The sequence below is a fragment of the Sander lucioperca genome, chromosome 9 (assembly GCF_008315115.2).
Source record: "Sander lucioperca isolate FBNREF2018 chromosome 9, SLUC_FBN_1.2, whole genome shotgun sequence".
Taxonomy (NCBI): domain Eukaryota; kingdom Metazoa; phylum Chordata; class Actinopteri; order Perciformes; family Percidae; genus Sander; species Sander lucioperca.
In genome coordinates this window covers 5,650,982-5,678,575 of record NC_050181.1, presented here as the reverse complement: position 1 = coordinate 5,678,575, position 27,594 = coordinate 5,650,982, and the positions used below count along the sequence as shown (strand labels likewise).

At 43.0% G+C, this 27,594-nt stretch overlaps 1 protein-coding gene and 1 long non-coding RNA gene across 5 annotated transcripts in view; both read left to right on the top strand.

Annotated features, from left to right (window-relative positions):
• LOC116045874 (guanine nucleotide exchange factor VAV3-like) overlaps nucleotides 1–24,539 on the top strand; it is a 52,773-nt gene extending 28,234 nt beyond the window's left edge. For 2 of the 4 annotated variants that reach the window (XM_031293821.2, XM_031293820.2), the window contains exons 20-28: nucleotides 4,435–4,565; nucleotides 7,044–7,109; nucleotides 7,359–7,393; nucleotides 7,544–7,660; nucleotides 17,060–17,147; nucleotides 17,588–17,717; nucleotides 21,270–21,323; nucleotides 23,052–23,200; nucleotides 23,705–24,539. In XM_031293821.2, coding sequence (XP_031149681.1) covers nucleotides 4,435–4,565; nucleotides 7,044–7,109; nucleotides 7,359–7,393; nucleotides 7,544–7,660; nucleotides 17,060–17,147; nucleotides 17,588–17,717; nucleotides 21,270–21,323; nucleotides 23,052–23,200; nucleotides 23,705–23,743 — 809 coding nt within the window. In that variant the 3' untranslated portion in view covers nucleotides 23,744–24,539. The remainder of the gene's footprint in view (nucleotides 1–4,434; nucleotides 4,566–7,043; nucleotides 7,110–7,358; nucleotides 7,394–7,543; nucleotides 7,661–17,059; nucleotides 17,148–17,587; nucleotides 17,718–21,269; nucleotides 21,324–23,051; nucleotides 23,201–23,704) is intronic. The other 2 variants (XM_031293822.2, XM_031293823.2) reach the window with 1 other exon arrangement.
• Nucleotides 24,540–24,796: 257 nt separating this feature from the next.
• LOC116045873 lies at nucleotides 24,797–26,089 on the top strand. Its single transcript, XR_004104022.1, has 2 exons — nucleotides 24,797–25,200; nucleotides 25,437–26,089. It is a non-coding gene; the product is annotated as an uncharacterized LOC116045873 (long non-coding RNA).
• The last annotated feature ends 1,505 nt before the right edge of the window (nucleotides 26,090–27,594 follow it).

Genomic DNA, 27,594 nt, shown 5'->3' with positions numbered 1-27,594 from the left:
AACGGCGGCGCTGCATACTGTGGCAGTTCTGCAGCACCTGCAGACACTGGGTTTCGCCATAAACTGGCAGAAAAGCTCATTGGTTCCCACACAATCGATAGTTTATCTGGGCGTAGTGCTAAACTCGATTGTTATGAGAGCACCTTGTTATGAGAGTACATTGTCAACACCAAGGCAAGACGTGCTGCTCTCTCTCCTGTCGCACGCCACGCGCAAAGGTGTCAGCGCTGTCCGTCATGCGCCTTCTGGGCATGATGTCCGCGGGCTACATGGTGGTCCCCCTGGGGCTTCTCCACATGAGAAAAATCCAGAGGTGGTTCCTCCGTCAGCATCTCGACCTCATACATCACAAGTGGCGAATGCTGATCATTCCTCCTTCCCTACAGTCGGACCTGTCATATTGGGGGAACCCCCGGACCTTGTCAGCTGGGGTTCCCCTGGGCAAGGTGACGTCATACGTGACAGTGTACACGCGCGTCCCTCACTGGCTGGGGGGGAATGTGCGAATCACAGGTGGTGGGAGGAGAATGGCCACCCCCCCCCTCCCACACATAAATTGTCTGGAGCTGTCCACGGTGCTGAAAGTTTTGAAACACTTTGCCCCGGTGGTAGCAGGGAGACATGTTGTCGTACAGACAGACAATGTTACAGCAGCAGCGTTCATAAATCGCCAGGGCGGCGTACGTTCGGCCCGGCTATTGGAAATAGCCAGGAGCCTTCTGCTGTGGGCACACAGTCACCTGCTGTCCCTCAAGGCTGTCTACATCCCCGGGATACTAAACCGGGCGGCAGACCTAATGTCGAGGGGAGGGCCCTCTCACAACGAGTGGAAATTGAATCCCACTATTGTTCAGAAGCTGTGGAGCAGGTTCGGGAAAGCGGAGGTGGATCTGTTCGCCTCACGAGAAAACAAACAGCGCGCTCTGTGGTTTTCCTTGAGCGCACGGGACAATCCACCCCTCGGCGTGGACGCTTTCTCCCACCACCCCTGGCCCAGAACCCTCCTATATGCTTTTCCCCCGGTCCCTCTGATTCCTCGTCTCCTGGAACGCATCCAGGAGGAGAATCTGTCGGTCATCTTGGTGGCGCCGGAGCGCACGAGCGCATCCTGGTTCCCGACACTGGTCCAGCTGCTGGCGGGTCCCCCCTGGCAATTGCCGTGGCGCGAGGACGCCCTGTCACAGCTGGACGGTGCGATATCCCACCCCCCGGTGATAACCCAGCGACTGTGGGGCTGGCTGCTGAGCGGGAACGCTTGCAGAGGTTAGGCTTGCCTCCTGCCGTGGTGCGCACTATTCAGAGCACGAGAGCCCCCTCCACAACAGCGTGTTACGCGGCGCGTTGGTCCGCTTTCCAGCGCTGGTGCACGGAGAGGGAAACAGACCCCATATCGTGTCCCCTGCCTCTCGTGTTGACTTATCTCCAAACATTGGTAGATAACGACCTGGCACCGTCCACAGTCAAAGCCTACGCAGCGGCCATTTCATCCTGCCACGAAGGCTATGGAGAGAGAACGGTTTTTGCGCACCCCCTAGTAAAGCGTTTTTTGAAAAGGGTCAGACGACAAAAACCCGCCGTGCGCTCTCTCACTCCCCAATGGGATCTGGCCCTGGTGCTTCGAGCTCTGGGGAAGCCTCCTTTCGAGCCCTTGGCACAAGCCTCTCTCAGGTTGCTGTCCCTAAAAACGGCGCTTCTCCTTGCCCTGACGTCAGCCAAGCGAGTGAGTGACTTATGTGCGCTGTCAGTTTCACCGTCCTGTCTCTCCATTAGAGGGGACGGGAGCGCAGCCACCCTACAGCCTAACCCTTCTTTCACACCGAAAATTTTAACAAATTTATTTCGGTCAAGGGTTTTTTCCCTCCAGGGTTTTTTCTCCCCGCCTCATAACAACGACGTGGAGGAGGTTTCCCACCGATTGTGCCTGGTGCGTGCGTTATCACAGTACGTTTTACGCACGGCGGACACAACAGCTGTTTTTACACTGTAGGGAACACTCCCAAGGAGCGGCCCTGTCAAAACAGCGTCTGTCTCACTGGCTGTGTGAAGCTATCACCCAGGCCTATAACACGGAGGGGGCGGAGCCCCCCCAGGGCATCCGGGCACATTCTACAAGGGCACTATCGGCATCAACAGCTCTGTTCAGAGGCATGTCAGTAGCCGACATCTGCGCGGTGGCCTCTTGGGCATCCCCATGCCCTTTCATCCGTTTATATTTGCGGGATATGTCCGAGCCCTCTCTGACTCAGTCGGTCCTATCCTCACTCAACGACGGATGATGCCCCGTGGTATGTGGGCCGGGTGCCGAGAGGAGAGCGGCGTCCCACATATATGTGTAGCCTATGTATATATGTACATATGTATATATATTTGTCACTATCACACATCCTCTCTCACTGCCATGCACGCCTACAATCATGATATGTGCCACTGCATGTGTACTGCCTGGGGTCCTCCCCCCCCTACTCTGGGTGGCTGGGAGGGACTCGGGCATTCCATAATTATCAATCATATACTACCCTTTAACGGATTATCTGATACAGTCCCCTGTCAGTGCATGAGAGAGAGACAGAGGGAAAAAGTTTAGTCTATGTTCCACTGTGGGCTCTGGGTCGCAGGTGGCATTGACTACATCAGCTTCGCCCTAACCCAATAGCGTGGCTTAGAGGGCGAAGCCTATACGAAATAGAACGATAGTTACGTTATTGTAACTCCAGATTCTATGAGTATAGGCGTAGCCCTCTAAGATCCGGGCCATCTGCTCCGGTTACATTAGCTGAAGAAAAAGCTTATGTTGGGAGCAGAGCTACGGGTCCGCTCTGTTTATATACAGTATTTGCGGACGTAGTTGAAGCCCGAGCAGCACGCTAGGGCGGGAAAGAAAATCTTCACAACTGCGCATGCGCGAAGGGATAAACCCAATAGCGTGGCTTAGAGGGCTATGCCTATACTCATAGAATCTGGAGTTACAATAACGTAACTATCGTTCTGTCACAAAACAGAAACAGACAGGATGAAAAGGAGACGGTTAGTCAGAGGCCAGAGTGAGACCTAGAAGAGATAGACTCTTAGATGTTATCTTAACCCCCGCCCCCTCACATTTGTGATCAAATATTAGTCAAAAAGATGTTTTCTTAGAATTGCATTGACACATATCTCTCCTGCTCACAGACAGGGTTCAAAGGAGAAAATGAGCAGTTCCTTTTAACACATACATTTAAGTAAGAATAACCAATGAACAATAGGATGCCGAAGCAATCCTTAACCAATGCACAAAAATACTGTGATGCCTAAACCCAAGACGGCATTGAGATGAATTGGAGTGGGTGGAATCATTATGAGGACTATGGTGGTAGAAATACTGGCAGAAAAGCACTTCCAGCAGTCTATATGCCTCTGCCTCAACCGCTGAGCTTGGCCTTTGTGATAAATCAATTTCCATAAGGGGCTTTATGAGAAAGACAGCCGTGCTTATTGTTCTTATTAAAAACATGAATGTGAGATATTCCATTCATCTGAGGTCACCATCAGCTAATAGTTTCCTCAGGCTGGTCATTAGGGAGCCATGGCTGGAAGGGAGAGGTGTCTGAGGGGGCTAGATGTGTGAGTGTGTGGAGAGTAAGTGGCTGTGTCTTTTAAGTTGGCAGGGGTGTTTAGTCTTTGCCTTAGCCGGATGCTTGTGGGTGTGTTTGTCTGCCATGCTGAGGAAAGATTGGAGCTGCACTGTACAGGAATCAAAGAGATTAATTTCCTGCAAGAGTAAATAGTTGCTTTTTAGGATGGTGCCATTCTGTTGGTTTATACCTCAATCAAATTGACTGTCAGGACGTCCACATTTATGTACATGTTAGAGAGAATTGTACTAAAACCTTTAGGACAATGACAGTAAGATAATTCACTTTGTACTCATGATTAGTGCAAGAAATGAAAATAATTATGGAAACAAACAAAAAAATCCCACCCACCTCTATTGATATTTAGTCATGCAGATAGTTTGGGTCTCTGAGATTTCTGCTGTCAACCCAAAACAATGCAGTTGTGATGGATCATTGTGTTTCTCTCTGTTTAAAAAGAGCAATGAAAAAATTTATTTAAACAGCAACTTAAAATCTTGGTTTTGCTGACCTCACCTTGCTGCAGTGATATACAGCAGAAGTGTACTCCACGGTGTGTCAGTACACTGTGACATTGCTTTTGTCAGTGAGAAGAAGGTCCAACATATTGTTGTGCATGTAGGCTAGGTTACGGTTGGCTCTAATGAGAATACATGTCATACATGATTACAGTATTTTTTTTTATCTATTACCTAAGAGTAATGATAAATCAGGCTACACGTGGTATTACTGCTCTCGCACCCGCTGTATGTCCCTCTGTATAAGACTCTGATAAATGTTTAAAAAGTTGAGTATAAATGTGTTTGTTTTCCCTGTCTGCTAGGTTTACCCAGGATGGTTGTGATCAGAGACTACAGTGGCATCCCCTGTCCCCAGTGTGGGCCCCCACTAAGCATTCATGCGGGTGATGTCATTGAACTGATGTTTGCCGACCTGCACAGCTCTTGGTGGCAGGTGCGTGTCATTCAGCTCATCCTCGTTTTATCTCAACATCTGTGACTCTATGAAAAAATAACATGTTACGACTCACCAGGTTGGCTCGGTGCATGCGATGTCTTCGCAGTGTCATGAGTTTGAATCGGTGCTGCATGTCATCTCTTCTCTCTTTCTTGCTGGATGTTGCGCTATCTGAAAAAGCTTTCAAAATATATGAATGGGGTGACATTAACAATTTATCTCCCTTCGGCCATTATTGTTTATAAATCACAAATTATATTGTGGTTGTTTTATCACATTCTGTGTCCTGTCAGATAAGCCATAAATATGACATTATTATGAGGTCATGGTAATTAGAAATATCAGTTTAAGATCTGTATGAACTCCCCAGAACCCCACTTACATTAAAAATAGGTTATCTGTCTGTTCTTTCACTCCTCGGCTTGAATCACAGCCTACATCAGATGATCTAACCAATTAGTGGCTTCAGTTGATTAATTGAGTGCCACAGTAAGACAATAAAACAGCAGACACTGGAGCCTCTGGAGGATGTTTTAATGGTTGGTGCACAACCTCATGTACAGGCACATTTAGCAACCATCTCATGAGGTCAGCCAAAGGTTGACAGCGCTTGACCTTATCTATTTTTGAAAGGATGGGCGATTTATCTGGGGTCTTCCGGCAGCCTCCCTAGCTGTTTCTCACTCTGCTTTACGGCGGCATTAAAGCCTCGTCCTCCTGTTGGTGTTGCTCCAATCAGACTGCAGTCTTTGCCAACGGCACGGCTGGGAGTTGGCGGTTAGCCCAATTTCCTATGCTCCGTGTTTCTCTCTGTTGTGACAGAGCACAAGGTGGCGACTGAGGACATGAATGCCAGGAGACTTCTTGTAAGCCGATAGAGCAGCTAGCAGAATGTCATGCTGCAGACCTGATGGCAATGCATTGTTTGCTACCATGGTTACCATGAATGCTGAGAGGGGATAATTAAAGGAATTAAATGATAATACACATTTGTGTCTATTCCTGTCGTATGCATAATGATACTGCAACAAGGCCATCCACCAAAAAGTCAGATCCATTTAGCCTATTTTTTTTTTTTGGCTTTGCAGTTATACTTGCATCACAAATGTATTTAAATAGACACTGTATCAATCATTATAAAATGTTGTCTGTTTAAATGTATTTATGGTTTGGAGTCTATTTTGTTAAAAAAAAATTTACATTTCTGCAAAAATTGACAGCAGTAATGCATATGAACAGCTGGTAAGAGTGATGAGGTGAAAAATGTAGAATGAAGTTATAAAAAAAGAAGAATTAAGAAGACGAAAATAGATATAAACAAAACAAGTTTTAAAGCATGCAAAAAAGGTTGGTTCTGGGTGAAAAACACTGAATCTAAAGAAAACCCTGTTTACAATGAAAACTCCACAGGGTACCTTTAATCTTCAGCGTTCCCAGTGGCGCCAGAGGATGGAATTACAGAACATTGAGAATTCATATCCCCTGTTACCCAGGAGGCAATTATCCCCCATCACACTGGCAGAACAATACAATCAATCACTGTAATTTCATTTGATCCTTTGGTTGCTGCCTGTTTATGCTGACAGAGTAATAAGTTTAATCTTCATCATACGCTTATCGGAGGCATAACAAATAGAGAGGGGCTCTCAAAAAACCTTTGATGAAATGTTATTACACAGAATGAATCATAGAGATAGGTAACGATTCGCTTTCCAATCTAGTTACTGCCGGGACTTGCACGGTCCCAAAAAGCATTTCATACTCTAATAAAGAGGAGTGAAGAGGAAAGCATAAACAGGGCAGGAAGCTAAATAAGGAGCTCCACATGCCCTCAACACTCACTGTCTTCTCAGATTGACTCAATGGACTTCAAATTGACCTCAAACTCAGATCTCGAAACTCAAATTATCTTGAGCCTAATGATGATACTTATACTTATTACTGTCTATGAGATAATGTACATGATAGAGAATTAAGGTTATGCAATAAACTGAACATTTATGTAGGAGCAAGTTTGTATAACAATTAAGTAATTTGTTTAACCAAAGTGCTTTATTTAATTGGAGAAAAAAAGTCTGTCTACATAATATTTGTTAAAGGAATTAATGATTTCCATATAAAGCCTGTGATGTGCTTGAGGCGGGTTAGCTAAAATGCAATTGTTAGTCTTTGGTGCAAGCCAGAGAGCTCACACTGTTTGGATATTCAAAAACTAGAATAAGATCCATTATTTAGGGCTAAACGAGGCTCTTGTTTTGATGCAGTACAAATTTAACTGCCGGCAGAGTTTGAACCATAATTAACTCGGGCTGCAAATTAGATGCACTGCTTGTTGTGTGCTAATTGCTGAGGATTTATTGAAATGAGTGTTGGAGGGGGGGGGAAGAGACAGAGAGAGAGAGAGAGAAAGAGAGAGAGAGAGAGAGAGATGTAGTTGCAAAATATAATGCGATTAACAGCCAGTTGCCATTGCAGGGGAAAATTCTGGCAACAAGCAAGATTGGCTTCTTTCCAAGTGACGCTGTGAGGCCTTGCCCATGTGTAAGTGTGCATATTTTTTATAATCAATCAGACACATTTAGTGAGATTACAGTGCGTTCAGTGGATAATGGCTACTAGTGATGTCTTGGCAAAGAAATATAGTGCTTTTCAGTTGCACTTTTTCTGCTGTAGAACAGTGATTTTAGCCCTTTAGATGTGGCTTGAATATCACATTACCACAAATGACCTCCACCCCTGTGTATCAACTCCATTAAAACACTAAATAACCGCAATTCTTTTCCATGCCAGGTTCCAAAACCTGTCGATTACTCTGCCCAACTCTGGTAAGCGATGAAAACAAATGACTGTAGATTGCTAACAGTGACCACAAGTAATTCTTACTCTATTTTATTGATTGTATTGACTGTTCTCATCCTCATGTTCAGAATGATTGATTGCAGTGTAAGTGCAGTAGTTGTTCATGGGTGGTTCAGGTTTGCAGGGCCTATGGAGAGATACCAGGCTGAGGTGGAGCTTCTGGACCGAGGAAGCAGCACCTATCTGGTTCGACACAGGAGTAAAGAGTGCACTGAATATGCCATTAGCATAAAGTACGTGACATGATTACTTTTTTTCCATTTATTTTTTTATAGCAAATCTCTTACAATTTTCATTCACTTCAGTTTACCAAGAATGGTGGAATAAACAAAACACTCCGTGAGAGGCGAGTGGCAAGAATCATTCAAGCAAACAAAATGCCCACATGCAAATAATAGCTCTGTATAACAATTGTGAAGTATCTGAAAACAAACAGCTTATCAAATGTTAAAAGTGGATGGGCCGCAGCAGAAGGAGGTCATGCTGTGTTCCACTCATGCCAATGAAAAACAAGAAGTTATAGTGAATATATATAAGGTATAAGGTTTAAAGGGTTGTTTCACCCAAATTGCAAAAAAAAAACACATTTTCTTTTCACATTCTCTCACTCACCGTCTACTTGTAGCAAGCAACTTGTAGTTTTGCCCAAGTTTTGAGATATCTGTCTCAGAGCTGCATAAATAAAGGAAGAACCAAACCCGGTGTTAGATTTCATCATATTCTATTATATAAACATGAATAGATTTAAACCACTGTTCTGTTTGTTAAACTTGGGGCCCATGAAATTCAAGGCTTTGCAGGCATCATGTGTATTTATAATTTTAAAAGTTAACAAATAACATTGTTGAAGAAATGGCATTTGGATTTGTTAAATACAGTGCATAATGAGTATTTCAATTATTTTGGTTGTCAGAGGGTGAAAACCATCCGCATTTATGAGAACACAATGAATCGGCCAGTGTTGTTTATAGACACACATTGCTTCAGTCCTTCAGTATGGCCCTTGAAAAATGATTTCAAGTGAATATTTGCCCTGGATAATTGTCAGACCTGGCTGTGAAGAGTTTTCATTTTGAACTGATTAGTACAAAAGAAATAGTCCCTATAAAAATTGTCGATGTTGCTGTTATTATTTTTCAATAAATTAATAATCAATACATTCAAAATGATATTATGGCACAGGTAAAAAAAAAGATAAATATCCCCTAACCTGGGCAAAGAGGTAGAGGTAACTGAGAAAAGGTTTTTCTAATTTGAGTATTCGCCCTTCCTGTGACAGTTTGTTTGAACCTTACATTAAACTTAAACATTGTTGCAGTTCATTTTAGTTTACCCTGATGGTCGGCTCAGTTCACACATCTCAACTGAATGCAGCATGGGAAGGAGGTTGAATTGGATCTATTTTACCATCTATCTATTTTCTGTGTCTTCTGCTCAGACATATGTTCAAGGAGAGCCTGGTAGCTTGCATCATACTATTTGCTGCTCTTTGGCTATCAGTCTTAGAAATGCATTTCAAAAGAAGGCCAGCAACGCACTTGAATTGTAGATAAAACATCCATCCCTTTAGGCCTCAATAAATGGCTGCTCTATCTGCAAGTTGAGTGCCTTGGTATCTGTCTTTTGAAATACAACACTGGCCATTTAAATAGTGAATATCTTTCAGGCTACATCAAAGCTTGTTCAGTCTTTAAAAGAAAAAGGACTATCGAGTCCTCCTGACCTGGCATGACGGCTCCAAGAGATTATAACGATTGAGAGTGCACTCTGAAATAGTGTTTGGACTATTTAGCCAGTGACACACCATTCCAGCCCATTTGGTTTGGTGGACTCATACCGTCCCTCATTCAAAGCTTTGATGTACAGGGCCAGTTTCTGAACACTGCAATCCTAATGGCTTGTCTCACTGCTTAAGATCATTATCAGGATGGCCGTTTGAGATAATGAAGCTTTATAAAGAGAGCTGCTACTAATCAACTGGAACTGCCTAGTGTCAAACACTACCGTGTGTGTGTGTGTGTGTGTGTGTGTGTGTGTGTGTGTGTGTGTGTGTGTGTGTGGCCTTGGGAGCCTATAGGAAGAAGGAAAGACTCATCAAACAGGGTTCATTTGTCCATGTATTACTCACCCTATATTCAAAATGTACCTGTTAATTTGCAACATGATCATATTCTTCTCATTCGTTATATACACTGCATTGAGGTATACAATGCAAATCTATCTCCAGTGTAACTTGCACATCACCATGTGTGAGACATATATATACAGTAATTACAGTAGAGCTGTAATCGGGCCTTAAAAGTTTGCCCGACAAGGCCCGAGCCCGACAGAATTCGGCCCGAGCCCGAAAAGTACATTTTGATTGACAGATTTTTAAAAGCCCGAACTAGAGCTGAAGATCTTTGCCCGAACCCGACGGGACCCCGTTCGGTCGGGTTCGGTCTTAATTTCTATCATGTTACACGGGCTCGGGCCGGGCTCGGGCTTGCGCAGTAAACGAGCGGTCAGGTGAAGCGTTTCAATTAGCGTGAAAATGGAGGTGAAACAGAGGCTGGCTTCTGGAGGACTTATTTTATTTCTTTGTTCCAACTTCCAAGTGGCCTATAGCCTACGTTAGTCATGAATAAATTATGTTAAAACGTGTATAAATTACTCATTCTTGACGGAAGACAAAAGAGCTGTGTGCGTGCGGCGCAGCTCTTTTTTCTTTCTCTCCCTTTTCCGCCGAGTGGTGCGTGTGCCCGCTCGCGGAGTAAAGCGCGTGTCCGCGCTATTTTCCGACATGCACTCTAATCACTGCTGATAGACGGCCTTTTGTACAGTCGGGCTGTAAACGGGTTCGGGCTTTTAAAAATCTGTCAATCAAAATGTACTTTTCGGGCTCGGGCCGAATTCTGTCTGGCTCGGGCCTTGACGGGCCGAACTTTTAAGACCCGATTACAGCTCTAGCCCGAGACCGAACCCGACCGAACCCGTCGGGTCTCGTCGGGTCCCGTCGGTTCGGGCAAAGATCTTCAGCTCTAATATACAGCACAGCACACCCCCACTGGTGCCTACATGTACTGAACAGTGTGTAGGTATTTTCAAGCCTGAGCTACGATTATCACATTTATTTCTATCTTGGCTTAAGTGAGCGCACTAAATGGTGTCTTCCAGGTAAGAGGTGCTTGGTAGAAAATGGACATAAAAGAATTAACACAGAAAGGAAAAGCAAAATAAGAGAAATGGCCTTTTTCACAGCAGACATTTTTGACATGTCATAGCAGGAAAACCACACGGTGTAATTTATAATATTGATTATTGCTGCATTTCATTTAGCTTTGATAGTTTCAGAGCCCTGCCATGGTGTATGCTGGCTCACTAACAACGCTTAATTCAATTCAATTCAATTTTATTTATAGTATCAAATCATAACAAGAGATATCTCGAGACACTTTACAGATAGAGTAGGTCTAGACCAAACTCTGTACTTTACGAAGCCCCAACTATTACAGTGGTTGCCTCAAGAGCAAGCATTAGCAGTAGCTATTGCGACAGTGGCAAGGAAAAACTCCCTTTTTTTGTTAGGAAGAAACCTCGGACAGACCCAGACTCTTGGTAGGCGGTGTCTGACGGCACCAGTTGGGGAAGTGGTGAATGGTGGCAATAATAGTCATAATAAAGATAGTGAAGCAGTGATCACAATGGTAGTCATAGTAGTTCATGTCATAGTAGGGCACAGCAGGGCGTTACGGGGTGTAGTGTGGCACAGCAGCCTGGGTGGACGCGGTTGGACGCGGCAGGACGCAGTCGGACACTGCGGGGAAACGCAGAGCGTAGCAGGGTGTAGTAAGTCCATAGCGTCAGCTGCACCCAGGACCCCGGTGTAGGTGCCACCCAATTCCAAGGCGATGTTCTGGGTGAAGAAGAAGCAAAGGGACTCCGGGGAGAAAACTCCCCAGAGCTAGGTTAGTAACAGGCATTTCTGGGACTAAGATGCACACAAAAGGAGACAAGTGAAAAGAGAGAAGAGGGAGTGGCTCATTGTGTCCTTGGAAGGAGCTTCCCACAGCAGTCTAGAGTTATAATAGCATAACTAAGAGAGGCAGGCTAAAGAGAGGGGCCCTGGACCGGGCTCGTACTCTCCCCTGCCGGAACGGGCTTGTACTTCCTGCCTCCCTCTACTCTACTATGCTGCAACTCCTCACTCCCTAACTATAAGCTTTATCAAAGATGATGGTTTTCAGTTTATTCTTAAATGTGGCGACGGTGTCAGCCCCCCGAACCCAAGTTGGGAGCTGGTTCCACAGGAGAGGAGCCTGGTAGCTGAAGGCTCTGGCTCCGATTCTACTTTTAGAGACTCTAGGAACCACAAGTAGCTCTGAGTTCTGGGAGCGCAGTGCTCTAGTGGGACAATAAGGTACTAAAAGCTCTTCTATGTATGATGGTGCTTGACCATTTAGTGCTTTGTAGGTCAGGAGAAGGATTTTAAATTCAATCCTGGATTTTACAGGAAGCCAATGCAGAGAAGCTAATACAGGAGAAATGTGATCTCTTTTGTTAGTTCTTGTCAGAACACGTGCTGCAGCATTCTGGATCAGCTGGAGGGTCTTGAGGGACTTATTTGAGCAGCCTGATAGTAAAGAATTACAGTAGTCCAGCCGGGAAGTTACGAATGCATGGACTAGTTTTTCAGCATCGTTTTGAGACAGGATGTTCCTGATTTTGGCAATGTTACGAAGATGGAAAAAGGCTGTTCTTGAGGTTTGTTTTAAGTGGGCGTGAAAGGATAGATCCTGGTCAAAAATGACTCCTAGATTTCTGACAGTAGTGCTGGAGGCCAGGGCAATACCATCTAGGGTAGCTATATATTTAGATAATGAAGTTCGGTGGTGCTTGGGTCCCAGCACAATAACTTCCGTTTTGTTTGAGTTCAACATCAGAAAATTGTGGGTCATCCAGGATTTTATATCTTTAATGCACGCTTGAAGTTTAGCTAACTGACCGCTTTCGTCTGGCTTGATTGACAGATATAATTGGGTGTCGTCTGCGTAACAGTGAAAGTTAATTGAGTGTTTCCTAATAATATTGCCTAGAGGAAGCATATATAAAGAGAATAGAATTGGTCCAAGCACTGAGCCTTGAGGAACGCCGTGGCTAACTTTAGCGTATTTGGATGGTTTATCGTTAATATTAACAAATTGGGATCGCTCAGAAAAATAGGACTTAAACCAGCTTAGTGCGATTCCTTTAATGCCAACTAAATGTTCCAGTCTCTGTAAGAGGATGGTATGGTCAATAGTGTCGAATGCAGCACTAAGATCTAATAAGACAAGTACGGAGACAAGTCCTTTGTCAGCAGCAGTTAGAAGGTCGTTAGTGATTTTCACCAGTGCCGTCTCTGTGCTATGATGCATTCTAAATCCTGACTGAAAGTCTTCAAATAGACTATTTCTATGCAGAAAGTCACACAATTGATTAGCGACTACCTTCTCAAGGATTTTGGAGAGAAACGGGAGGTTAGATATAGGTCTATAGTTGGCTAAGACCTCAGGGTCGAGGGTGGGTTTTTTCAGAATAGGTTTTATCACAGCTACTTTAAAAGACTGCGGTACGTGACCCGTTAATAAGGACATATTGATCGTATCTAGTAATGTGGTGTTGACCACGGGTAGTGCTTCTTTAAGTAGCTTCGTTGGAATGGGGTCTAAGAGACAGGTAGTTGGCTTAGCTGAAGAGACCCTTAACATTAATTGTTGGAGGTCTAAAGGATAAAAGCCGTCTAAATAAGTATCAGGTCTTATCGTTCTCTCCAGCCCTCCTGCGCCCAATGGTGAGTCGTTGGAAGCTGTGGGCAGAAGGTGATGAATTTTTTCTCTAATTGTTATAATTTTATCATTAAAAAAGGTCATGAAGTCATCACTGCTCAGAGCTATAGGAATAGATGGCTCAATAGAGCTGTGACTATCTGTCAGCCTGGCTACAGTGCTGAAAAGAAACCTTGGGTTGTTCTTATTTTCTTCTATTAGTGTTGAGTAATAGTATGATCTGGCATTTCTGAGGGCCCTCCTATAATTTTTTAGACTATCTTGCCAATCCACACGAGATTCTTCCAGTTTGGTGGAACGCCATTTACTTTCAAGTTTTCGTGAGATTTGTTTTAATTTGCGAGTTTGGGAGTTATACCAAGGTGCTAGTTTCCTTTCCTTCATCATCTTCTTTTTGAGAGGAGCAACCGAGTCTAAAGTAGTCCGTAGGCAGGCCGTAGCAGCGTCTACAAAGTTATCAAGTTGGGAGGGACTAGAGTTAACATAACAGTCCTCTGTTATATTAAGGCATGACATTGAGTTAAGTGCTGTTGGAATAGCTTCCTTAAATTTAGCTATAGCACTGTCAGATAAGCATCTAGTGTAGAAACTTTTATTTAATTTCGTATAGTCTGGTAGTAGGAATTCGAAAGTTATTAAAAAATGGTCTGATAATAAAGGATTCTGCGGAAATACTATTAAATCGTCAATTTTGATGCCATATTCTAGCACAAGGTCGAGGGTGTGGTTAAAACAGTGCGTGGCCTTATGCACCCTCTGACTGAAACCAATAGAATCTAGCAGTGAATTGAAAGCAGTACTAAGGCTATTGCTCTCAATGTCCACATGGATATTAAAATCACCTACAATAAGTACTTTGTCTGATTGAAGGACTACGCATGATAAAAACTCTGAGAATTCAGATAAAAACTCAGAATATGGACCTGGTGCTCGGTAAACAACAACGAATATAATTGGCTGTACTGTTTTCCATGTTGGGTGTTGAAGATTAAGAACAAGGCTTTCAAACGAGTTATAATTTAGTTTAGGTTTAGGATTAATTAACAGGCTCGAGTCAAATATGGCTGCAACTCCCCCTCCTCGGCCTGAGCCTCGTGGAATTTGGGTATTATTATGACTGGGAGGAGTGGCTTCGTTTAAACTAACATATTCGTCATGGCCCAGCCAGGTTTCGGTGAGGCAGAATAAATCAATGTGGTTATCTGATATCAATTCGTTTACCAATAATGCTTTCGATGACAGAGATCTAATATTTAATAGTCCACATTTGATTTTCCTATTCTGTTCTATCGTTGCAGTGGTTGTTTTAATTCCAATTAGGTTGTTTAGTATAGCACCTCTTTTGTTAGCGTTTGGTTTAAACGGTCTCAGTCGGGGGACAGACACGGTGGTTATGGGATTATGAATGGGTGATTGCTCTGAAGGGAGCACAGAGGGGCGTGTAGCGCTGTATCTCTGATTATTGACTTTGGGAGAGTGTGTCTGGTCAGTGTGCTTGTGGGAGTGTTTACGGGATGTAAACAGTCAATCAGAGGTCTGGGTATGCAGGGCGTGGTGCAAATTTCCACGTAGCATCTGGCTTCCGCGTGTATTGGGATGAATCCCATCCCTGCTGAACAGGGAGCCACGTTCCCAAAACAGATTGAAGTTGTCAATAAAACCTATCCTGTGAATACTGCATGTGAGCTGGAGCCAGGTGTTAAGGGAGAGTAGTCTGCTAAAGAGGCCTGATCCGCGACCTAGAGATGGAAGTGGGCCCGAAATAAAAACCGACTTCCCAGTGCTTTTTAAAGCCTCAATGAGAGTGGTAAAGTCTCGCCTTGTGCGCTCACACTCCTGAATCCGAGTGGACATGTCGTTATGTCCACAATGGACCACGATGCGTTTGATAGAGGTCGGAAATGAGGGTATCAGGTCCATAACTTTAGCCAGGATGTCTGCAACTTTGGCTCCGGGAAAACAGTGTGTGACAGCATTATGAAACCGTAGGTCTCTAGTGATGGAGTCCCCAATAATTACTGTGGTTAGGGGGAAGAGCGGACGAGGAGTGGGGGGTGTGGGTAGCCGGTGACGGGAGCAAAACAGTCAGTGTCGGTTTCAGATGGGCAGGGAAAAGAAGAGGAAGAATGCTTACCGTTCGGTTGTGGGGATTGTTTTTGAGGAACGTTGTCATTTGGCCGATCCAGGCAGTGTAGGCCACCGGACCGTCTGACTACCGCATCCCTCAGAAGCTTTCGCCGCGCGGTAGCAATCGTCTTCCGTGACGACGGCTGGTCAGTCTGCTTTGAAGCGGGGCGAGCCCGGTGAGCCGCACTGGCCACCACCGGCTCCGACTCCGACAAAGCATTGAAGCGGTTGGAGAGGCTGAGGGCAGGAGGCGATGGAGCCCTACCCGAGGCTCTCTTTCGGCCGCAAACCACCTCAGTCCAGGGTGGCTTGATAACCGGTGTCGAGCAGGACGATGGGCGTGGGCAGGCAGCTGGGTCCCATGGCGCGGTATCCTGGAAGGCCGCCGAGAGAGATGAGATCCGGAGCGACTGATTATGAGCCACGTCCAAGCAGGCGGTTAACAAAGCATCTTTGGTTTTTAAGTCCTCGGAAAGCCGACGAACATCTTCCCTGAGGTCAGCAATTTCTTTGTTTGTGTTATTGAACAACGAGGAAATCCTGAGGGGGAGTGGGGATTCGCCAGGTGTAGAGGTTGCCATGAAGCTAGCGTTAGTTTAGCCGGTAGGCCTAGTCTTGATAAATTAGCGTGAGGCTAATACTCACGCTAATCCATTTAAGTACTGATCCATTTAAGTGTCTACTGAACACTTAAACGGAACAACGCTATCAGTAATGATATTTATTACTCCTGTGCTTTTCCTGCTTTAACTCAAAATGTTTCCTATGAAAAAGACCCGCTATACTGTATATGGCGATGACAGCCCCAGAGACATCACAGAAAACAATGATGCATTCAATTAAAAAATATTGCTTTGTTGTCGTCTCTTGGCGCACCTTTTGTACCATTTTCTGTTAGTAAAAAATGGTAATTCTTTAGTAGATTAACAGATAGTACATACTGTAAAATTAGTACTATACATAGTATGGAAGTTGGACGGTCTTACAGGGCTGTAGTAAGTTCTCCACACCTGTTAATTGGCCAATCACGTCTAGGTAGAACAAAAGCTGTTTGTCCACACTACTCAAATGTTTGGCAAAGAAGCCATAAAACTTGGATTATAATCATAAATAGTTTGAGGACTTTTTAGTTTTTCTTTTAAAATACTTTAAACTGCTTTATTTAAAAGCCGAATGGATTATTACCATACAAAACAATACATTATCCATGCAGAGTTTACAAAGGTTTTATTGGTTCAGGCTGTAAAGGGAAAAACAAAGAAAGAAATACTTTTAATCATGTCTTTTTCTTGTTAATTCCGTGATAGTTTAGCTCTTAATTCCTCTAAAAGATTTCAAATGAAACAAAGAAGAAAACAACACTGTTTGGTATAAATGCCCACAACTCATGTCCACTACCTGCGAAGAAGGCTCACAAGTACAACACAACACTGGTATACAGTATGAATTCATTTTACAGGGTAAGACTGGTTAATCCTATGATGCTTCTATTATTATCTGATGTGAGTGAATTGGATCTGATTTCCACAGCAGCAAAAACCCAAGGTGTCATTGTCAAACAAAGTTACTTGGCTCAGCTCAGCGTGGTAACCGACAGTCAGCTCAGACAGACCTTTGTGATGGTTCACCATTGGGAGTGCATTGATGTGAAAGCATGTATAGTTGATTAGCAGCCCATGTCTTATTCATCCTCCACAGGTTCAACGATAAAGTCAAGCACATTAAGATTCTGACCAAGGATGGCTGCTTTTACATCGCTGAGAGTCGCCTTTTTAAGACTGTGCTGGTAAAAGTTTTTAACTTTGTATGGATTTTTGTGCCCTATAAACTATTTAAACAATAAGTATAATTTTGAAATTGCATTGCAGTCCCTTGAGATATACCCTGGCATGCAAGTTAAAGGTTTACTTTTGTTTTTTACAGTGACAAAATGTATCTACACACTCACAAAGCAAGGGTATGTTGTAAGCAACTGCCTTTGGTATTGTTTCTCAGTAGCTAATATTAGCTTGTTTCCAGTACTTACACTTAAAATGGGAAGATAGAAAGAGATATATTATATTTATATATTATTTTATATATATATATATAGCATATCCTCCCTTACCAACCTGCCCACATGTATTTGCTTTTATGTCTATACATTTGTACACAATACCATCTAGATTCACCCTGGATTATCATTGATAAGGGTATGTTTTGTTTTATTGTGATTGTTTTACGCAGGACTTGGTGGAATACTACAAGCAGCACTCTCTGAAGGAGGGTTTCAGCAGTCTTGACACCACTCTGCAGGTCCCCTATAGGGAACTGTCCAATGGAAACATGCCCAATGCCATTACCAAGGCTGGCAGTGGTGAGTCTGCTTCACAAACATCCAGGTTGCCTTCCCGAGACAGTCTGACAGAGGGAAATGCTACCAGATCAGATATTGATCCGGTAACATTTGAAAGTAAAAAGCATTTGTTTTGACCTGTTTGGAGTACCGGAGGGGTGGGTTTAGCTACAACAGTCCAATTTGGATGAAGGCAGGTGAGATGTTTTTCTCTGGGAAGTAGACGTGCTTGTAAAGCCTTTTTGTATGACCAAAACAGTCAATGGGAACACAACAGTTTGCTGAAGTCAGTATCTCATATGCTATATTTCATTACTACAGACCAGCTAATGTACTGTATGCCCTCACCTCTAAGAACTGTAGAAAAGTGTCCCACCTCACATTACAAAATGATGGTGACAGAGCATTTGCTGGGTGATTCGACACTCAAGTTAAAACTATGTCTTGATACTGCAGGCAGTCCTGTCTTTAAGTGTGACATGCTAGAAATATTTAGCACAGCATAATGAACTAACACGATTCCCTGCAGAACAATGCTGGGTGAAAGAAAGCTGCAGTGTTCCTTGCCCTTTCACTTTTGTTGGTTGATCCTCTTCTCCATATCACAATGAAGTCAAATACAACATTTTTAGCACATGTATAATGTCCTTTAGGTTTGACTACAAACACAAGACTTTATCTCCTTATGACATGGGATGTGGTGTGCATGAAATGTTTGCTATTGTTTTCACTAACTAGCAAAAAGTGCTTAATGTAGTTTAGTTCAGTGATGTAAGATGTCAAACATTTCAAAAACTAGTTAGCTAGCTAACTTGCTATCTTACTATTAGAGGAGTTAAATACCGATACAGCTACTATAGCTAACATTATGTGGCGAAAATCTAATCAAGATGGTTTTATACCCGCAATGTACAACACACAGTAAAGCAGCCTAAGATCTAGCTGATCCAATCCTATATAGATTCCAATGTATTTCATGTGCATTTGCGCTTTGAATACATTTGTTTTTCCTTACCCAGAGAAGATCTCCAAATACAGATGGCATGTTAATACCAAGTGTGAATGGTGTAAAAGAGAGACACAGGGTACAAAGGGAAGATATGGGATTAGAGAGATAGAGGGAAAGCAAAAGACAAAGGAGGGAGTGAGACATACAGGGGGTAAAAGAAATAGAAAGGATCCTCAGCAGCTCACCAGGCTTAGCAGAGAGGTCCCAGTTAGGGCTCAATGCCCCAGGCAAGCACCAGGAGCCTGCTACTCCAAACGTCACGCTCCGCACACTGCTCAGCTCCGAGATGGCTTCACAATTTTCCTGACAGGACATGACATTTCACTTGGGCTGGCAGCGGAGAAAACTGAGACAGCCGCCTGCTGACACATACCTGGGGGATACCCCTGGTGCAACTGCGCCTGTTTCCACAACACTGGGAAAAGTTTGAAAAATATAATCTGATGTAAAAGAGCATAAAGCAGCTGGAGGTAAATTGTCTTAACTAAAAGAGAGGGTGTACGTGTAAACAAGCACAGCCGCTGCAGCAGACGCAAGCAGACGAATGCTGGAACAAAGTCAAAGATAGCCGTTTGTCTGTTCGGATGTAAAATTCTGCTACATCCTTGTCCCTCTGTCTCCTTTAGCAGCGTCGGTCTCCCAGCGCATCAGGCTTCAAAGCAGCTCTGCAAGAGGTGTGTTTGTGCATCGCTGCCATTCACCGTGCTTCCTTCTGTGAGGAAGCCTTGACAGACCCGCCGTTGCCTCAGTACATTCTGGGATAGATTATTATTGCCTTAAGTTGTCCACCCCCATAGACAGACTTAGTGTGGGCACCACGTTCTCTGTCTGGTAAACAGCCTCCGTGGAAAGACAGATGTCATGCCAAAACAAAACACACACACACACACACACACACACACACACACACACACACACACACACACACACACACACACACACACACAAACACACAAACATGGTTTGAATCTCAAAACAGATACCTCATAGCAAGGAAAACAGAATGCAAGGCTGAGCAAACAATCACAAGATGCAGAACTATTGAGTAATTTGTTCGTGGAAATGCCAGCCAGCATTTTTAATTAGGTCTGAGTGCTTTTCGCCTGTGTAGGTGTGTGAATGTTAGGGATGGAAAATCATTTTAAATCATTTTGATTTTGTAGTTAAGTATCGGTGTTATCGGGTTATACAATTCTGTTGTCTTAAATTAATGATTGTAAGTGAGTTATGCAGTATCTGTCCAAATGAGATCTGAAAATATTAGATTCATTAGAGAAATAATGAAAATATTACAGGTTATTTAGTTTGATCACACTGAACTCTATCAGCTTCTTGTATCAAATCCTAGTGCTAGTTCATGCTAGTATGTACAGTACTTGTTTATTTATATATGTACACATACAGTAGGCTATGTGACTGTTCATACTGTATATACTTCCTGCAGGTATGTTTATAGTTGTTTGTATGCACTCTGGTCAGACAAACAGTTGACACGTACTGGCCTGCATTTACTTATCCCTCTGGGGGAGAGAGAATAAGGAACCATATTGTTGTGATGACAGCAGGTGGTTTTCTCAGTCTGAGGGTCTGCTGGCTCAGTTGGGATTGCATATGAGAACAGAAGTCGTTGGTACTGCACAGATGTTTATGATACTCTGAGACAGGATTCTACAACTCTGGAAAGTTATCACCGCTGTAATAATTTTATCTTTCCTCGCAATAATGGCAAGGAGACCTGTAGAAATATAATGTTCACACTTGCCTTGCAGGGTGACATTATGTTGCATAGCAGCAAAAGTAGAGCCTGGTTAGACTATTTTCTATTTTCGTTTTTTCCCGGAGCCCTCTGCATTGGCAATGCTGCTGCATCGCTGGACTGGCCTTGTTCAAAGGAACGATGAGGCTGTGTTTTTTTTCATGCAGAGTTGGGCCTGGGTCACAGCATTTCAAATCATCCCAAAGGTGTTGGATGCTCCTGAGTTCAGGGATCTGTGCAGGCCAGACACATTCTTCCACATCAAACTTGGAGAAACCATTTCTTTATGGACCTGGCTTTGTGCAAGGGGGCATTGTCATGTTGAAACAGAAAAGGGCCCTCTCCAAACTGTTACCAAACAAATGGAAGCACAGTATTGTCTGAAATATCAGTGTGTGTTGTAGCATTAAGACTTCCTTCATTGGAACAAAGGAGCATAGCCCAAATAATGAAAAAAACGCCCCAAACCAAAGTATGCGTACATTCCGCATACTTTTGTTTATGTCCATAAGTAAGTTAAGTATGAATGTTAACTACTTAATACCTACCTTCTATTGGTCAGTATTACACAAAAAACATGTGCCAGATGAAATGACAAATTGTTTGATGCTTTCAGTGTTTTGATTCCTCTCTTACTTTCCTCTCCCACCCGTCCTTGCTTTTTCCTTGTTCTTTGACTTTGCCAACTTTTCCCCTATCTCCTTTCCCCTCTCTCATACTCTCTTTCTGTCAAACTTTTGTTTACTTTGCTTATGTTTTCTCTTTGCTCCCACTACGGCCTGAAACCCCTCGCTCCGTTTCTCTGTAGTTCCTCTTGGCGGCTGCAGCTTTGTTCCTCCTTCCTCCTCGCCTTTCTGGTCAGGTACAGGTACATGTTTTCTACTCTGTGTGTCTCTGCCTTGCAGTATGCCCACATTTCCAGGTTTCCATAAAGTTTTTCCTGTCTTTGTTAAATAATGTAGTTTAATGATTCCGCTTTTACGTCATATTGCTCAGAGCGTAGGAGTTGCCATGGGGGGGGACATTCACATCAGCCTTCTGTATTTCCAATTAGGATACATTGTGAATTTCTGCCAGCTCTGATTTCTCCCACTAGGTGAAAATAACTGCAGAATTGTCAACAAACCAGTGGCAAAGAGCTGCAAAGCCACAATTGCTGGCATTTACATTTTACTAAAATTCATCAATAACATATCAATTCAGCTAATTAAAAAGAGACAAACACTTTTGTTTAGTATGGTTTCACTTGTTAATGAGCTGCAACAAATATTGTGTTACTATTGTAACACAAGGAAAATAGCATCTACAATGGTTCAGCTTTCTTCAGCATTATAGAGTTACATCCAAATTGAACAGACATTAATCATCTAGAGATTTGGCGTGTCGCCTATTTTTTCCGCATAGCCGTCACACATCCTGGTAGTAGTAGGCGATGTGGCCCAGGTGAGGGAAACAGGGATCCTGGCTCAGCCTGCTGGAAGCTGCTAAATATACAGCGCGCAGAGCGGCTGGAGAAATTTGTGCAACCGCCGGCAAAAGACAACGTGCTCGAGAGACCAAGATCCTGGGCGTTCATCTACCATGTGGTTGTGTACGTTTATTTTCATCATTTGTATGTAGGGTAGTCTCTTGATGCTGCACATACACACACACACACACACACACACACACACACACACACACACACACACACACAGAGGGTCCTGCCTTTTGAATTGGATATTATTTTTTGACTACAAGGCTAGCAATGGCAGTAAACCATGTTGGAATAATGAGTAAATGCTCCCAAGTTAGAATAGCGGGAGGTTTCCCAATTTTTCTTATTCTGCCGACATGGCATGAATTCAGCACAAAAGTCTATTAGGATTAATGTGTTTGTATCTGCCTTTGTGTGCATGAGCATATATGCATGCATGTATGTGTGGGCTTGATCTTCTGTGTTGGCATGATGGGCCTGTGTGTGCACGAGGGAGTAGATTTATTCCTTTTATCCTGCATATCTTCCCAGTTGTGTCACCTGTTTTTCCACAGATAAGGTAAACAAACCTATGCACACCTGTGTTCACAAGTGAGTCCTGACCTGCATATGTAGGAATACCCTTGTATAACCTGATAAGGGTTACGTTGAACATTAACATTTAATGAACACATCACCATGATAACCCATGACCTGTCATCTCTATTGTCTATCTCATATCTCCTTCATCTGTGACTGTGATTTTGCTTTTACACTTACACATGACTCAGGCACAGAAGTCAAGGCTCTTTACTATCATCCTTACGAAAAAGCCATAGTCATTTTACTGTGCAGAATACCTGATAGAAATGTGTTTCATACCATTGTAAACCTTATACAGACTACACAAATCTAAAGAAATACTGTATAATGATAATATACCACTGTATGTTAAAAGTAGAGAAACTGTATAGCCACAGCACCAGAGATAATATAGTATTTGTACATTTGTAGTCAATTGGTTGCTCTTAGAACTTAAATAAATCCCTCAGAATCTCTGACAGTATTCTCAGAATATTTGTGAAATTAAGTGGAGATGGTGCTCAATAATAAGACAAGATGTCTTTGTCTCAGTGTTTTCTCCCAGGGTGGTGGGTATTGCAGTGGCACGCTATGACTTCTGTTCCAGAGACACCCGGGAGCTCTCCCTGCTGCAGGGAGACATTATCAAGATCTATACCAAGATGTCCAATGGGTGGTGGAAGGGAGAGGTCGACGGCAGGGTAGGTCTGCTGTAGGATCCTGTCATTATGGCAAAGTTTTGTACACATTTTATTTCATCTTTACCTTGGTGTTTTTGTTTCATCTGTGCTGATTTGATATACAGTGGCAACTATTGTAAAAACAATTCTCTACACATGTATTCTACATATTCATACAGTATTATTACACATTCAGTTGAGTGGACAGTTCTCTCTTGAATATCATGCATTAAACTGTTGCGTCATAATGTTCTGCTATCAGTTAATTTGAATAAAAGTAATCAATGTCTACCCTCTTAGAGCTTAAATGGAGTAAAGAGTTTAATTTTCTGAGCAGTAGAGTTTCAGTGTATGTACTGACCTAAATAGTCTACAAATATTTTAGTGTTCAAACTAACTAAAGCTCAATAAGAAATTGAGGCATGTGTAGGCCAGGCCAAGAGTAAGAGTTGACAAGGACGTCAGTATGAGAATAATTCACCATTCAAAATATATATAATTGTATCCTGTTTTGTTGCTTCTTAGATGGGCTGGTTCCCCTCTACCTACGTGGAAGAGGACTGAATTTCCGGGATGAATGACATCTATTCGGCGTTTGTTCAAAGCTGACCACCTCCAGCGAGTGCCATGCTGCTCAGCCACTCTCTGTGCCCTGCAAGTGAGATCTCTTTGATAAAACCCACAGTCTCGGACTAAAGAGGAAGCGGCGGTGCCCTCAAAAACCTTACCCTGCTCTCTGACAGACTCTCACACAGAGCAGATGTCAAATCACAGATTCCAAGAGCATCACACCATATCTCACCTCTCTGCGGCCCTGTCTGCCCCCGCGGCCCACTGGGAAGTTCATGTGCTGTACCCAGATAACTCTCCCTCTTCCCTTCCTGCTCACCTTGTCTTATTATTGATGACTTCATTGGCTGGTGCGAGACTTGCCTTCACTGTCATCATGTTTCAATACCAGGAAGGCTCAGGCACCCAACTGGAACACAGATCCTGCTGACAGCGCACCGCCCAGGTACCACACCAAATTGAAATGCAGGATCTTAGGGGCTTTGACTGTTGTTGGAACACTTGCCCTCTTGACTATTCAGACTTTTGTGTTCAACTTTCTGTCCAAGACTGTTATTAAAGTAGTAGTAGTTGATAATGTTGTCATGGAAGGTGTTTAAATACACCAGTGATAAAGCCATGTCTTCAAGCTTTGATTTCTATTCTGTTATAATTTATTTGTAGCCATTGTTTAGTTGAATAACTACCTCAACTTTAAGAAGCATCTTTATGAGACATTGGATTGATGTCAACATTTAAAAAGTAGTTTACCCTTTATTGTTTCCACCTAAATGTAAAGCAATAGTTGACATTTTGGAATTTCTTTTGCTTTCTTGCCAAAAGTTTGGATGAGAGTAAAACTACATGAAGCAGGTAATTTAAAAAAAATCTGGCTCCTCTGGCACCACTTCCAGCCTGTAGTGTGATTTGCAAAAATCCACAGCTCCCTGTTCAGATACACCAATCAGGGCCAGGTCTAACTGCGTGTCAATCTCTGCTCATGCACACGCATTCATGCTCCCTTGTGGGGGGAGGGGCTTAAGAGACCATTTTGGGCTTTATCAGAAAAGGGGGAGGGACTGAGAAGTTGTTGATGTTCACATTTTTTGGCTAAGTCCTGGATCTTCGCAATCCTACCTGCAGCACCTTTAATGGTTGTGACAACAACAACTTTATTCTAACATGATAATACTGATTTTTCAACCACCGGTTCTCGCTATTATCAAGCTAGACAGAATAAAGCTGTCATGACAATATATACTTGGTAAATTACTATACTGAAGGCCTTTTTTCTTGGTGACCTGGTGACTCTTTAGAGCCATCTGAAGGCAGTAGGTATCTGTTCCATCTGCAGTCTCTAATTGGAGTGATGATGCGCACAGCAGATCGCACAGGGTACATTTTGGGCAACCAGCATCAGAAAGCTGTAAAATAACCACAGAAACCTCCCTGCCCATGTGCACATCAAGCGTGTCGTTTTGATTTATTATTCTAACTCACTCAGGACCGTTCTTTCTGATCCCAACCTGAGTGTGCCCATGTGTGCCACATGTGCATCAAGGGAGCCTTGCCACGAAATTACCAAAAGTGTGTTTGGCACGGTTCCGACAAACTTGGCAGAGCACACATGAATCTGGAATTGCTGATGGGTAGTTGGTGGGTGTTCTCTTGTGCGTACAGAGCAGCAACTAACCATCGACTTGTAGAGGTAAAGAGAACAAACACTCTGTGAAGAGAAAGTACTGACAGTTGCTGATTCTGATGGCAAAAATTCCACAATACCCTTTCAGCATATTGTAATTCAAGTGGTCTGAGAGAAAAATAGACTTTTGGCTCTGTTTTCAGGCTTTAGAAAATCTAGCCTGTGACTGGTGACTAGGCATGAATATGCATTTTTCCCAAATTATCGAATATAGTGAATCATCGAAAGGAAGAAGGAACACACACGTAAATAATATTTCATTTTGTTCCCATTCAATGGCCCTAAAGGGAAAAAATAGAATGCCCACTTCTTATATTTGGCTTCATACACGTGAAATCATAAAATAGACGAAGAAAAAGAATTACAAAGCCAAATAAGTTTTAAAAGGCCATGTGTGTGGGGTAGATTGTGTAATTGGAGGCATAGGTAGATACTTCACTACGAGCTGCTTTTGATCATTCTCTGTTTCACAGATTTTGTGTTTACCTCAACTCTTTTTGGAGTTAAAATGAATGATTCAAGGGTGATGTAACACCTATTCACTGTAGTACAAAGTAGCACAAGAGCGTTGAGTGATGCTGTTTTCCTTCAAACGTTAACATCCCGCTAGCCATGTGTGTGACATCAATATTTAATAAAAGCATACTCTTTGAATTGTACCGTTGAAATTTGATAGGCTATTCTTCCCTCTTCAGACAAATGTGGGCTTTGTGGTTGCATCACAAATCATAGCTGTGTCTGACATAGTTATGGAGGTGCAGGGGAGAACTGGCAGTGCTCAAATTATGGCTAAACAAACAGAACAGAAAAGAGAGACACCAGAAAGCAGTTGTGGAATGGGAACATGTAAGCTTAGCGAAGGTCTATGTTTTCTGTCTTAATTTGCATCACTGAAATTGAAAACAATCTCAAGCCCCTTTCACCAGGGGCAAGTTAAAACAACACTATGTAACTTTTAGCTGCAGCTGTAGTTCCAATGAGACAACCTGTAGGGGGACCGAAGCGGGAAAAGTTACATAGTGTTGCTTTAACATTTGTTGCTTTATCAACACATTTCATGGCTCCTTGGTATGTTTAAAAGAATGAAAAGTATTGGCTGTATCCAAATAAGTTCTTTATTTGCATACATGAATGTGGTAAATATACAAACAGAGACATGGTTTGGGAGAGAATATCATGGTTAACACCATTGCTTCCAGCAATAATGCTTTATTATGCTATTTTGTAATTGATAAAAAGTTTGTTGGAAAACAGCTTTGGATCCTTTGATCTTTTAGTATGCAGTTAGTTATTGTCAAATCATGTCTGTAACCATATGTCTGTACTGGGTTTTGGCATATTTTTCTGCAGTGTTCTGATGCTCTCAACCTATTACACTGAGCCTGTTTGTCAGTTGATGTGCTCTGTCTACGGTTTTATACACATTCATTTTGACAATGCATTTATACACCACTGTCTCACAATATCAGTATTCTGGTAATGTAAACACTGCCTCAGGCATACTTTTCCCCCACTGCTCCACCGTTTCTCTTATGACCAACTCAACAGAGGGAGGGCTCTGCTGCGCTAACAGTAACCCTCCCGTCACAAAGAGGCAGAAAGAATGGCTCCCCTAATACTCTTCCGCTCCTTCATCTGCCTGTTCCTGTCTTAGCCAAATAGATAAAAGGTGACGACAGAGAAGTTGGACAGCAGCCAGAGAGAGAAATTGGTGTACAAGGTTGCATGGAGTAGATAACGTGCAGGGAGAACGGGGATGGTGTGTAGGGGAATGTGTGTGGATCTAAGAGAGAGACAAAAGGCAGACAGAGAGTGTAAAGGAAGCCATGCATCATCTTCATCTGTCTGAATGATCTCCTTAACCCCCAGCCTTTGCCAGTCAGCCCCTCTGGATCTCTATACGGTGGTTAAACAGGGATTTAGCTAAAGCTGAAGCTGCCCTCAAATACGGAGAGCTCTCAGTTCCTCTCAAAAGGCCTCGACTCTTCAAAAGACTTTATCTGTAAGATTTATATTCAACTGCTGACTTGTGACCATCAACCCCCTTACAAAATCATAAAACTACAATACAGAGTTTTTCTGTATTCAGACAAGGTACATAAAATCTGCCTTGCATGAGAAAAGAGGAATGTAGAAAAATATATCCAGTCTTGTTGCAAAACTC